At 42.5% G+C, this 14,595-nt stretch overlaps 1 protein-coding gene across 1 annotated transcript in view; it reads left to right on the forward strand.

Moving 5' to 3' along the window:
- The first annotated feature begins 309 nt into the window (after positions 1-309).
- SDHB (succinate dehydrogenase complex, subunit B, iron sulfur (Ip)) overlaps positions 310-14,595 on the forward strand; it is a 35,796-nt gene continuing 21,510 nt past the window's right edge. Inside the window, exon 1 of the mRNA XM_006866342.1 lies at positions 310-533. Within this exon, the coding sequence (XP_006866404.1) occupies positions 462-533 (72 nt within the window). The 5' untranslated portion in view covers positions 310-461. The remainder of the gene's footprint in view (positions 534-14,595) is intronic.

Below are 14,595 nucleotides of genomic sequence, written 5' to 3' on the forward strand. Positions count from 1 at the left end.
GTTTCCGAGGAGCGACTGGTGATATTGAACCGCTGACTTTAAGGTTCAAACGACTTTGAAGTGCAGCGCATTAACCCAATGCGGCAGGAGACGGGTTAAAATCAGGAAAGGATCTGGATGTAATGGCTCCGCCTTCTCTTGGTCTGAGTCTCGCCCTTCTTCAGGCCGTCTTCCTTCTCAATCTCCACCCGCTTCCTCTGAGAAGGTCACCTTAGTAACGCGGGAGGCCAAGCATTCATATGAGCATGCGCCGAATAGCCTGCAACTGCGCATGCTCATGTTGACTTTTCCCCGCCTGATCTCCTTCCGCCAGGAAAAGCCGGAAGTCACCTCACACTTGGTAGCTCCTACGCGGCTAACTGGCTCTGAGTGGACTTTAGATCCGCGCCGCGGTGTTCAGCGGGACGCGGGCGGACAGTCACCTCAGGGTTAGGGGGTGGGGCTCGACGTCAGGAGCCAAGATGGCAGCGGTGGTTGGAGTCTCCTTGAAGCGCGGGTTCTCGGCCGTGACCCATGGCGGAGCCTGCCTGCAGGTGAGCTCCGGGACATGGGGGAGAGAGGAAGTGTGAAGATCACGAGACTGTTAGGAGCTGAGGGGGCAGCGGAAGAAACAGAAGCCGAGAGGCACAGAAGGCCTCAGCAGAGATTTGGTTTTGACCTGGAACATCCTTGTCCTTTATCCCCCTGAGCCTCCTAGTAGCCCGTTAGCTGGTCAGGCGTAGGCGATTTTTAAGAGTTTTTTAAAAGAAAGACTTAAATTGCCCAAGGTCACCACTTAGCAAACAAATGACTGTCGAAACTAGAATTTGAGTCCAGCCATTGGAGTTCCAAGTTCACTCCTCCAGGGTACAGGGTTGAGGACGCAGTAAAGAGGGACTGGACCGGGATTGGTAGGGAAAGAGCAGGTGACTTGCTGGGGACAGGGCATGGGAAGGGAGCTGTTGTTAAGCACCATGGAGTTGGTTCCGACTCATAGTGAGCCTACAAAGGGTTTCCGAGGCTGTAAATCTTTACGAAAGCAGACCGCCTCATCTTTCTCCCGCGGAAGCACTGGTGGTTTCGAACTGTCAACCTAGGGGTTAGCAGCCCGATTCGTAACCATTACACTATCAGAGCTCCTTATGGGGAGGGAGAGATGAGGTAAACCCACTCAGCGTTGCTGATTGAAAGGTTGGAGGTTCAGGTACCCACACAGGCATCTTAGAAGAAAGCCCTGGCGATCTGCTTCCAAAAATGGGGCTGCAGGAGAGACTGTTGTTGTCAAGTGCTGCCGAGGCAGTTCTAACCCATAGCGACCCTGTATACGGTTTCCGTGGAGGGACTGGTGAGCTTGAACCGCCGACCTTGTAGATCAAACCAACTTTGCAGTGCAGCGCCTTAACCACAGCACCACACCAGGACTCCAGCCACAGGAGAGACTAGGTTCCTTAAACTAGAATCGTCCAGGGTTCCACTGATATCCTCTTAGCGTCCCTGTCAAGGAATCACATAAGCACTTCTCCACAGTTCAGTTTGCAGCCTTATATTCTCTCAGATCCCTTATATCAGGAACTGCACTCCTCCTATCTGCATCCTTCCTGCCTAGACCTAATGCCATTGAGTTCATTCCGAGTCACAGTGATCCTATAGGACACAGCCGTACTGCTGCTTAGGGTTTCTGGAAATCTCTATGAAAGCAGCTTCATCTTTCTCCTGTGAAGGAGCTGGTGGGTTTGAACCACCGATCTTGTGTTTGGCAAGCCCAACCTTTATCCCCCTGTGCCACCAGGGCTCCTTTACCACTTAGTAGAAGGGAAGGGAAATTACCATATCATAATAAGGCACTATGGGAAGATGGAGAGGAAACCAAATCTGTTGCTGTCAAGGAAACTCACAGTGATCCTATAGGACAAAACTGTCCCATAGGGGTTCCTAAACTGTAAATCTTTAAGGTAGCAGATTACCACATCTTTCTTCCATCCAGCAGCTGGTGGGTTCAAACCAATGACCTGTGACCTTTCAGCAGCCAAGCCTTAATCACTGTGCCACTAGGGCTCCCAAAGAAGAGACAGAGGATTTATGATCCCTTTTGAGTTTCTTCTGATCTCCTCAACAACCCATGTAAAGTGGGCAAGCAGAAATCCTTGCCTTCTCTTTAAAGGTTTGAAAACTGAGGCTCCAGAAAGACAAAAAAATTATTTGTTCAAAATAATCACACCTAAGAACTGCTAAATCCAGAACCTAAACTTAGTTTCTTTTTTTTTTAAAAAAAAAAACAAAACTACATGAAAATCTCCTAGCACAAATCTGCACGTTAGGAACCTAATACAATAAATGTTGGTTCCCTTCCTCTTGTACTTGTTAAGTGTCGTCAAGTCAGTTCTGACCCATAGTGACCCTGTATAGGTCTTTTAAGGAGTGGCTGGTGAACTTGAACCACCAATCTTGCAGTTCAAATGGACTTTGCAGTCCAGCACATTAACCCACAGTGCCACACAATGTTGTTAGGTGCCATCAAGTCAGTTCCAACTTGCAATGACCCTGAATATAACAGAAGAAAATGTTGCCCAGTTGATCTGCACACTCAGCTGTGTTTCAGCCCGTTGTAGCACTGTGTCAGTGCATCTCGTGAGGCTCTTCCTCTTTTTCGCTGACCCTCTACCAAGTACAATGTCCGTCTCCAGGGATTGGTCCCTCCTGATAATATGTACAAAGGATGGTGAGACATACGGAATATCCTGGCTATATTTCTTCCTTAACCGAGCTGTCTCTTACACTTGCCTGAAGACACCTCTCATTTGAACTGCTTGCGATGGCTGCATAAACATGAAGATCAAAGACCACAGCCTTCAGTATCAATTGTACCTCAGTGTAAAAAAAAACACAGATCACAACTGGACCAATAAATAACATCCTGATAAATGGAGAAAAGATTGAAGTTGTCCAGAGTTTCATTTTGCTTGTATCCACAACCTCAACACGCATGGATGCAGCAGTCAAGAAATCAAATGACCTATTGCATTAGGCAGATTTATTGCACAAGACTTATTTAAAGTGTTCAAAAGCAAAGATGTCAGTTTGAGGACTAAGGTGCTCCTGTCCCAAACCATAGTTTTTTTCAGTTGCCTCATATGCATGTGAAAGTTGGACAATGATGAAGTCCATAGAGAATTGATGCATTTGAGTACCACAGACTGCCAGAAGAACAAAGAAATCTGTGTTGGAAGAAGTAGGATCAAAATGCTCCTTAGAAACAAACATGGTGAGATATATTCTCTGATACTTTGAACATTTTATCAGGAGGGACTAGTCACTGTACCATGCTTGGTAAAGTGAAGGGTCAGTGAAAAAAGAGGACGATCCCCAATGAGATCGATTGACCCAGTAGCAGCAGAAATAGACTCAAGCGTAACAACAATTGTGGGGATGACGCAAGACTGGGCAGTGTTTCATTCAGTGTCGTCCATAGGGTTACTATGAGTCGGAACTGACTGGACAGCACCTAACAACACCACACTGCATAACAGCATATCCTATGTAATTTGTCTTCTCACCCTAGCTCTTTCCCACATACTATTTGTGAATGTGAGTAAGGCATTCACTCTTCCTGACCAGTCTTCCTGTAAAAGGGAGGTAGGGAGAGAGGACTGCTTGCCAGAGCCTCAAGCCAACGTCCTCTGGACATTAAATTGATGATTGATAGTGACCATGTTTACCAGTTCCTTTTATAGACACTGAACAAACAGTAAGTTGTGAGCAGATACTGAACAAACAGTAAGTTGTGAGCGTTCCACCACTCAGAGTGAGTTCTAAAGCTCAGGTCTCTCTTCCAAGAATGAAGTGTGGCGAAAGCTAGTTTCCTAAGTCAGTGGCGCAGCCATTTCAGAGTCTCCTGAAAACAACAGAAATAGAAGAGCCCCTTAAATAGAAGTATGCTTTCAGACCCCTAAAAGCCACCTCAGAAGAATCCAGTAATGATAGTGTTCTAAGACACAATAGGATTTCTTATCTGAATTCCTTTTACACGTATAGTCGGAACTGTAATTCTGCCTTTCCGTATTTAACTAATACATTAACTGTTGTTTGTGTTGCCTTGTTTATTCATCTAGATTATGAACTCCTTCGAGGCAAGGATTACCTACTTACACTTGTATTATTTCATTACCTAAGTCTGGCAAGGCTTAGAATACCAATCTGCCCATCAGAAGAATACAAAAACTAGTGATCTTGCCAGTATTGAAAAGCAGAAATCATTTTCTAAGCTATGCTAGGAGTTTGACCCTCTGCTAATCTTATGAAGTGGATATTGATATTCCATACCCATTTATAAAGGAGAATATAGAAATCAGAAGGCTAAGTAATTTACCAAAGGACACACAGCTATTAAGTGGTAGGGTCTAGATTTGAATTCTGGTGTCCTGTGCTCCAGAATTTGAGTTATGAATATTAAACAGTGCTGCTTACAATTCAGGAACAAGCTTGCCCCCTTTTTTTTTTTTTAAGATTTTATTATGAATTGAGTGAAAGTTTACAGGGAAGATCATCCATCAGCTTTACATTGCAATGATTACAATACCTTCCTTCCATGTACCATCAGTTAACAGTATTCACCTCTATTCCCTTTTTTTTTCCTTCATGTACACACACCACACTGAAAATAAATACTCAGATAAGTGTCCAAAGGGCACATTTTGCAAGCCAGGCCCTTTCTTTATTTGGCTTATCTTCATACAGACCATCTTGCTTTCCTCCAGTCTTCCACCGCCTCTCCTGCCTCAAAATCAACATCTGTTCTAACTATAGGCCTGATCCCTAAGGAAGTTTTGCGAACAGCAGCCAGCCTTCAGCGTGATCCAGAATTCGCCCTTCTCATTGTAGGATAGGAATCATGGTGTGGCGCTGTGGGTTGATGTGTCAAACTGCAAATTTGTTTGAACTGCAAGGTTGGCAAGTCAAGTTCACCAGCTACTCCTTGGAAACCCTATACAGGGTCGTATGGGTCAGAATCGACTTGACAGCACTTAACAATAATTGTAGGATAAACACAGGCCTATGAACCACAAGATTGGCAGTTCAAACCCACCAGCCACTCCTCGGGAGAAACATGAGGCTGTCTGCTCCCGCAATAATTTAAAAGCCTCTGAAACCCTACATAGGGTCACTATGAGTCAGAACCCACTCAACTGCACTTAACAATAACAAACCTCCTCAGTCCAGTTCAGCCCTGTTGTTGATTATCTTGCTTCCTTCCGTAAAATACAAACTATGAAGTTAATCTTATCCAAGATTTCCTAGAAATTACTCTCTGCCCTGAATACTCATTAGTCTTGTAGATTGAGACAGACTTGCTTGGGGATGCCTGACCCTCCTTCCCCATGGGTTTATAGTAGAAATTGTTGGACAAGCAACAAGAGGGGAAAAAACACTCAATTTTTTCCTGCTTGCCAGCCTGTACTCATATACCTTCTTTTCCTTCCCGTTACCTTAGAGAAGTAGAAGTGCTTCTCCCCCTCTCCCTTCACCTATGCACTAGATTCCTCTTCAGTAATTCTCCTATCTTAGGAGAAACATATCTATGAAGAAATAACCACTTCACACTTACTGTTATTGTTGTTGCTATGTGCCGTGGAGTCAGTTCCGACTCATAGCGACCCTGTATAGAGTTTCCAAGGCTGTAAATCTTTCTGGGAGCAGAAAGCCTCATCTTTCTCCCACGGAACAGCTGGTAGTTTCGAACTGCTGACCCTGAAGTTAGCAGCCCAATTCGTAGCCACTACACTCCCAGAGCTCCTTCACATTTACTAGGATGACTGTTATTTAAAAAGTGAAAAGAATCTACTAAGTGTTGGGCAAGGATGAGGAGAAACTGGAACACTCACATACTGTTGGTGGGAATGTAAAATAGTACAGCCACTGCGAGAAGCAATGCACTGGTTCTCTAACAAGTTGAATATGGAGTTACCATATGATCGAGCATTTCCTTTCCTAGTTTTTGTTGTTGTCAGGTGCCATCGAGTCAGAACCGACTCATAGCGACCCCATGCACAGCAGAACGAAACAATGTCTGATCCTGGGCCAACCCCACCACCGCTGCCACACTTGACGCCATCAATGATGCCACCTGGCCAATCCATCTCGTTAGGGCTCTTCCTCTTTTTCTCTGACCCTCCACCTTACCCAGCATGACATTCTTCTCCAGCGACTGTTCTCTCCTGTCAATATGTCCAAAGTATGAGAGACGAAGCTTAGCCGTCCTGGCCTCCAAGGAGCACTCTGGCTGCACTTCTTCCAAAACAGATCTGTTGGTTGTTTTGGCAGTCCATGGCACTTTTCGTATACATTCCTAGTATACATCTAGAATTGACTACAGCATCTCAAATAGACACCTGTCCTCCTGAGTTCATTGCAGTGTTACTCACAATAGCTAAAAGGTAGAAGCAACCCAAATGGCCTTCAGCAGAGGAATGAATGGATACACAAAATTGGTTATATATGTATAAAACGGAGTGTTATTCATCCATAGAGAGAAATGGAGTTCTGACACACACTACCTAAGTCAGAAACAAAAGAACAAATAATCATATGCTGTCACTTACATGAAACTTCTAGGACAGACAGATACGTATAGTCAAAGAATTAGTGGGAACCAGGGGCAAAGAGTTGGAGGGTGGGAAGAGATGGGGAGTTTGAAGAAAAAAAAAAAAAAAAAGTTTCATGTTCAAAGCCATTTTAAACAAAAATATCCAACTATCACCATATTTCTCTATTCATGTTTATAGGAAAACTCAGAAGAGATGTCTAAACTCAGTGTCCAAATACTGTCTCCTCCCATTTTCTCTCTTAGCTAGTCTAGTCTGACTCATCATCCTAATCGCTTCACTGTAACGTCTGCTTTGTTAAGTCTAATGATCAATCTCAGTTCTCATACTTTCTCTCTCAAGCATTTATAGTCATTGTTCACTCCCTCCTAACACTTGTTTTCACCTGACTTTCAGGACATTCTAGTCTCTGGGTTTTCTGCACTGTATGTTGGTTGTTCCTTCTCTCTCTTTGTGCTCATTTCTCCAAACTCAAAACATCAGGGACTCATTTCTTAGGTCTCTCACTCTTGGGCTTTATTTACGTCTGTCTGTATGTTCCCAACGTGCCTGTCAGTTTGTCTTACTGCAGTGGTTTGCATGGTGCCGCATGTGCCAATAGTGTTTTCAAATACCAACAAGATCATCCAGGTTAGACAGGTTTCAGTAAAACTTCCAGACTCAGAATGGACTAGGAAGAAAGAATAGGTGGTCTACTTCTGAGGGATTGTTGTTGTTAAGTGCCTTCTAGTTGGTTCCAACTCAAAGTGGCCCTGTATAGGTTTCCAAGGAGAAGGTTTGAACCACCAACTTTGCAGTTAAAACAGACCTTGTAGCCCAGTACTTAGACTACTGAAAAGTTTATAAATAGCAGCAGAGCATTGTCTGAAATAGTGCTGGAGGCATTCAGAATATAACTGGGGAATAGCTGGCTCCTCAAAATAGAGTCTGCCTTAATGATGTGGATACAGCAAACCTTTGGGACCTTCATTTGCTGATGAGGCCCTACTAAAAATGAATAGAAACAGCTGTAGACATCCATTAATGATTAGAACTTGGAATGTAGGAAGTATGAATCTAGGAAGGTTGGAAGTCAAAAATACAATGGACTGCATACGGGATGGTATCCTAGGCATTGTTATTGTTGTTAGGTGCCATTGAGTCAATTCCAACTCATAAGTAATCCTGTGCATAACAGAATGAAACACTGCCCGGTTCTGCGCCATCCTCAGTAAAGTACATGTAAACATCTTTCTGGTATTCTCTGCTTTCAGCCAAGATCCATCCTAGGCATTAGTGAGCTAAAATGGACTGTATTGGCCATTTTGACTTAGACAATCATAGTTCAAACCCACCAGCCACTCCTTGGAAGCCTTATACAAGGTCGCTATGAGTTGGAACTGAAGTGACGGCACTTAACGACAACATACATCGTCTTAGGCCAGATTCTCTAGAGAAGCAAAACCTGTAAAACATATATATGTGTATATATAGAGAGAGAGAAGTTTGTCAGCAAGGAAGTGGCTTACAATTGCAGAGTCCCAGGTTCCTATCAGAATGGCCTTTCCCACATGGCCATTGTATTGGGAACAGACCACACCCCTAAGAAAGCAGACTTTCAGTTGATTGCGCATAGCCACTCATCATAGAGTAACTATGCCTGTATTAGGTTTCGGAATCCTGGTGTGGCGCTGTTCTAGGGTTTCCGAGGAGCAGCTGGTGAGTTTGAACCACTGACCTTTGGATTGAGTGCTTATCCTGCAGCACCACACAGGTGACAAAATAACAAAACCTCATGCTTTCATGAGTCAGGAGCCATTGCACTGAATCCTGCTCCTAACGCCAGCTGCTTAAACCAACTGGGGACCATGTCTGACTTCCTCTGACTCCACAAGGGGAAAAAAGGATCAAACTCAAAATCAGCCCAAGGCCGATTCTTATGAAATGGAAGTCCACCCTGTATCAGTGCCTTTAGAATTAGTCAGACTTTAGAACCAATTTAGAAAACTCATTCTTCTGATTTTTGTTTCTCTAGAACCCCACTCTCGATATCACATGTCTTAGGCTGGGTTTTCTAGAGAAGCAAAAACAGTGAGACATATATATGTATATACATAGAGAAGTTTATTATCAAGGAAGTGCCGTACAGTTGCAGAGTCCCAGCTCCCATCAGAAGACAGGAGAGAGAGAGAGCCTTTCCCACATGTCCATTGTATTGGGAGCAGGCCACACCCCAAGGAAACATCCTTGCAATTGACTAACTGCTCATAGCCACTTAAGAATTCTACCAACTTTTTTGGCATTAAATTGATCAAACATACAATCAAGATGCATTGATAATTCCTGGCAATTAGAATGTAAACGGTGGGAACAAGGAGGACAGATCTGTAGTTGGCACATAAGGTCTTGGTGACAGTAATTATGCTAGAGATTGTATGATAGAATTGTATAAACCAACAACTTACTCATTAAAAATACCTTTTTTCAACAACATAAATGGCAGCTATACATGTGAACCTGACCAGAAGGAATACATAGCAGTCAAATTGACTACATCTTTGGGAAGAGATGATGGAGAAAGTCAGTGCTATCAGCCAGAGAGGCCAATTGTGAAACAAACCATCAGTTACTCATATATAAGTTCAGACTAGTTGAAGAAAATAAAACAAGTCCACCAAAGCAGAAAGAGGCCTTGAGTATATCCCACCTGAATTTAGAGGTCAGCTCAAGAATAGATTTGACACATTGAACACTAATGACCAAAGACCAGAGGAGTTGTGGGATGGCATCAGGGACATCATACAAGGGGAAAGGAAAAGGAAGAAAAGAGCAAAATAGGTGTCTGGAGAGATTCAAACTTCTTGAACGTAGAGTAGCTATAGCAAATGGAAAATGATGCAGTAAAAGAGCTGAACAAAAAATTTCAAAGGACAGAGTAAAGTATGTATCATAATGAAGTGTGCAAAAGACCTGGAGTTAAAAAACCAAAGGGAAAAACATAGCATTAACTCAAGTTGAAAGAACTAAAGGAAAAATGTAAGCCTCAACTTTTAATATTCGAGGATTATACGGGCAAAATGCAGGAGAAAGATGAGCCTTTCTGCTCCCGTAAAGATTTACAGCCTCAGAAACCCTGTACAGGGTCACTATGAGTCGGAACCAACTCCACGGCACATAACAACAACAATAACATAATGGGCAAAATATTGAACCATTTGGGAAACAGCAAAAGAAGACGGGAGGAAAACACAGTTACTGTACCAAAAAGAATTGGTCGACTTCCAATCATTTCAGAAGGTAGCATATAAGACCCTATGGTATTGGCCAAAAGCAAGCCCCCAGGAATTAATAGAATACCAGTTGAAATGTGTCAACAAACTAAGGCAGCTCTGGAGGCACTCACTACTCTGTGCCAAGAAATTTGAAGACTTGCCCAATTGACTAGAAGAGATCCATATTTGCTCCCATTCCAAAGAAAGGTTAGCCTACAGAATGCAGAAATTAACAGTATCATGAATATCACACATAAGTATAAAATTTTAAGATAATTCAGTAACAGTTGTAGCCACACATCAACAGGAAGCTGCCAGATATTCAAGCTGGATTCATAAGAGAACAAGAGCTATCATTGCTGACATCAGATGGATTTATGCTAGAAGCAGAGAATACCAGAAAGATATTTACTTGTGTTTTATTGACTGGGCAGACATCTAACTTTGTGGATCATAACAAACTGGATAACATTGTGAAGAAAATGGGAATTCCAGAACATTAAATTGTGCTCATGCCGAACCTGTACATAAACCAAGAGACAGTCTTGGATACTGAGTGGTTTAAAATCAGGGAAGGTGTGCATCAGAGCTGTATCCTTATACTGTACTTGAATCTGTGGAGTTCTGGTGTGGTGCTGTAAGATAAGCACTGAATTACTAATCATAAGATGGTAGTTCAAAACTACCATCCGCTCCCCCAAAACCCTGTACAGGGAGGGCCTCTATGAGTTGGAACCAACTCAACAGCATTAGGCTAAGCAACAGATAATTTGAGAAGCTGAACAATATATGAAGAAAAACGTGGCATCAGAATTAGAGGACGTCTCATTAACAACCTATGATATGCAGATAACACAACCATGTTTGCTGAAAGTGTAGAGAACTTGAAGCATTTGCTTTTGAAGATAAAAAACACAACCTTCGGTATTACATCTCAATGTAAAGAAAATAAAAGTCCTCATAACTGAACCAGTAAATAAATCATGTTAAACAGAAAAGTTTGAAATTGTCAATTTTATTTTACTTGAACCCACAATCACTATTCATGGAAGCAGCAGTCAAAAATTGAACGACATATTGTTGGACAAATCAACTGCAAAAGACCTCTTTAAAAACAAAGATGTCATTTTGAAGACCATGGTATGTCTAACCTGAGCCGTGATTTTTTTCAGTGTCCTCATATGCATGTGAAAACTGGACAATAAATAAGAAAAACTGGAGAAGAATTGATGCATTCAGATTGCCATGTTGGCAAAGAATACTTAAAATACCATGCATGAACTGCCAGAAGAGCAAACTCTTGTTTTGGAAGAAGTACAGCCAGAATGCTCCTTGTAAGCTAGGATGGCCAGACTTTTCTCATGTATTTGGGGCATGTTGTCAGAAGGGACCAATCCCTGGAAAAGAACATCATGCTTGGTAAAATAGAGGGTCAGCGAAAAAGAGGAAGACTCCCAACGAGATGGATTGACACAGTCTCTATAACAGTTGGGTCAAACATAACAGTAATTGTGTGTCTGGCACAGCACCAGCCAGTGTTTCGTTCTGTTGTGCATAGGGTCGCTCTATGTCAGAACTGACTTGACAGCAGCTAACAAAAGCAACAACCTGTATGCTGATACCTCTAAGCTGGTACCGCCCGAATTTATGTCTTCAGCCCAGGCCTTACCCCAGGTCTCTAGATTTCAGAAGGTTACCCAGTTACATTCTGAAAATCTCCACATGGGTGTATAATATACATCTTAAACTTTGCGTCTCCCAAACCAAAGTTATGATACTTCTCTTCCCCCATCTCTCTAGTCCCTGCAACACACATCAACAGACAGTTCTGTCCTTCATAAAATTTTGAAATTATTCTAGACTCCTTCCTTCACTTCCATATCCAGTCTAAGAGCAAATCTTCTCATTTCTATCTTAAATGTATCCAAAAACTGACCACTTCTCAGTTCTCTATACTGGCTCAAGCCACTGTCATCTCTTAGTTTATTACTGTAATTACTTCTTACCTGGCATCTTGGTTTTTTTTGTTTCCTGGGTTTTTTGCATTCTCAAAACAGTAGCTGAAATGATCCTTTCGAAACTGAAATCAAATTATTTAATCCTCTGCTCCAAACCTGGTCATTTTCCATCTTACTTGGGATAAAAGTGGTAATCAACTACAAGGCTCTCTCTGATTTGCTTCTCTCCTCGTCCTGCTCTGATCGCCTCACTCATTCCACCCACCTCAGCATCTTTTTGTTCAGTGTCTCCAATGCCTGGTTTGCTCTCCCCTAGGTGTATGTATGTGTGGCATGCTTCCTCATCTGCTTCAGAACTTTCCTCCACTGTGACCTTGTCAGTGACATACTCCCTGGCTATCAAATGCTGTATATAGTATATTTTTAACTCTGAGTAAATTTGAACTCGTTGGGTTTTTTGGTAGAGGCAGTTGGGACGAGAGAATGACACTTTACAGTATGCCAAAACTCATGGTAGGTTTATTGCCTTCATCACATCCAGCTGTGATGTATCCCTACATGGCTTTTGTCTCATATCATTCATATGAGAAGACTTCCTTTCTAAACAGTGTAACCCCTTTGGGGAAGATGGTCAGGTATCTCGGCACACTAGACAGGATGCAGATATATTGAAGTATGGAAGGAGTTGTTGGTCTGAGGAGCTGCTGTAGGTAGCCAGAGTCAACTCTGACAGGCCTTTGTGGGAGTGACACTGAGCTTCATAGAGTCAGCTGCCTGCTGACCACAGACACAACCACTCACTCACACTTTAGAACCCTGGAGTTTGACAGGAGAGCACCAAAACACAGAATCTGTGTAAAGTCCCAAGATATTATTAATGTTTTGGTTTAAAAAAAAAACTGAAGGTGTCACATTTTTTAAAAGCTTCTTGCCCTTCTACACCTACCACCTCACACCTCAGCCCAGCAGCCACCCATTCTGGAAAATCATTGTCAGTTTATTTACAAGCTTCCTGTTACTGCTGTACAAGGCAGCACTTGCCTCTTGGACATTTATCCCAGAGAAATGAAGGCATATGTCAACACTGAAGCCTGTACGTGAATGTTTGTAGTCACTTTATTTAGAATAGGCAAAAATTGGTACAACCCAGATGTTCTTCAGTGGTGAGTGCTTAAACAAACCATGGTACGCCCATACTATGGAACACCATTCAGCAATACTACCAATGCACACAGCAACTTTGATGAATCTCCAGGGAATTGTGCTGAATGAAAACAAGAAAAAGAGGACTGAAAGGTTACTTACTAGATCATTACGTTTCTATAACGTTCTAGAAATGACACAATCAAGAAATGAAGAACAGGTTAGTAGTGATTGCCCTTTTCACTTCCTCCTGAAGACCACAAGGTGGCATTAGCCACATGTTTCCCATTTTGTAAAGTGGGGCCCCTCCACCAGAGTCAGAGCTGACTGCACAGTAAAGTGTGTCTGCTTGTAGAAATGACTTTTCTTTTGTGAATTATCTTAGCCAGCTAGTGACAAGGCAGACAGCTTTCATCTCCACTGTCACTGCTCTTTTCTTCAGTGTACTGATATGAAAAAGAAAGTTGCTGTGGAGTTATTCCCAACTCATAGTGACCCCAAGTTTGTCAGAGAAGAACAGTACTCCATAGAGTTTTCAGTAGTAGATTTCTCAAAGCAGTGATGCTTGAGATAGAGGCAGAGACAATGACGTGGAGAGATGGAGCAGCTGGGGATTTTAGATACAGAGAGGGAGAGGGGCTGTGTGCTGACGTAGGGTGCAGGTCTGTAGTGTTTACCCTTTGGTTGGTTGATGATGCATGGAGGGGATTGTAACCATGGCAATGAAACGATATACCATAGGTTGAATGTAAAACTAATGTTCTCCCATGTAAACTATCACATAATTCACAATAAAACTTTTTTTTTTTTTTAAGTACATCTCTAAGCCTTTCTTCCAAAGTACCACGAGTGGATTCTAGCTTCCGAATTTTTGATTAGCAGCCAAACTCATTAACTATTTGTACCACACAGGGACTCGCTAATACTTTTATTTCAGCCGCACTTATTTGTGGGTACTGTTTACCATAGCATTTCTTGTCATTAGTTACTTGACCTTCAGAGTTTTTACTTTCTGTAACAGTTTATAAGGGAATTCGCTGGATTTGGAATACAGTCTGAATTTTTCTATATCCAGATAGAGAGTTCTACCTAGAATTGTTTGGACTGCCAAGTGCCATCCTCTCTCCCATCTCCATAGGAGAAATTCAGCAGGACATGGTGTAGTCTCTGATTTGTTTCTTCCAAGTGGGAGAAGGCTTGAAGGACTGTGGGGTGGGGCAACTTAACTGCTGACTTATCATTGTACGTAACTACCATGCACCCTCACAGAGGGTGCTTTTGTTCGTTAGTGCCTTGATGTAAGTTGCACTGGTCAGCCTTCTAAGCTATATTTAAGTAAACCACAAGTTTCTGTTAGTCTAATGATCAGTTTTGTTCATATCAATTTTTCTAACCATAAATTGAACTGCTGTGTGCAGAGGTCTCAACAAGGTATGCTAGGAAATGGAAAATACGAACTGTCCCATACCCATAAAGACATGGGGTGGTGGTGGTGGTTGTTAGGTGCACTGAGTTGGTATTGACTCATGGTGACTCTGTCTGTATCTTGTTTCTGAGGAGTGGCTGATGGGTTCAAACCTCTGATCTTGCCTCTAGCAGTCCAGTGTTTATCCTATAGCGCCACACCAGGACCCCTTAAGGAAGTTCTCAGTGGTGTTATTGTTA

This window comes from Chrysochloris asiatica, unplaced genomic scaffold (assembly GCF_000296735.1).
Source record: "Chrysochloris asiatica unplaced genomic scaffold, ChrAsi1.0 scaffold00090, whole genome shotgun sequence".
Taxonomy (NCBI): domain Eukaryota; kingdom Metazoa; phylum Chordata; class Mammalia; order Afrosoricida; family Chrysochloridae; genus Chrysochloris; species Chrysochloris asiatica.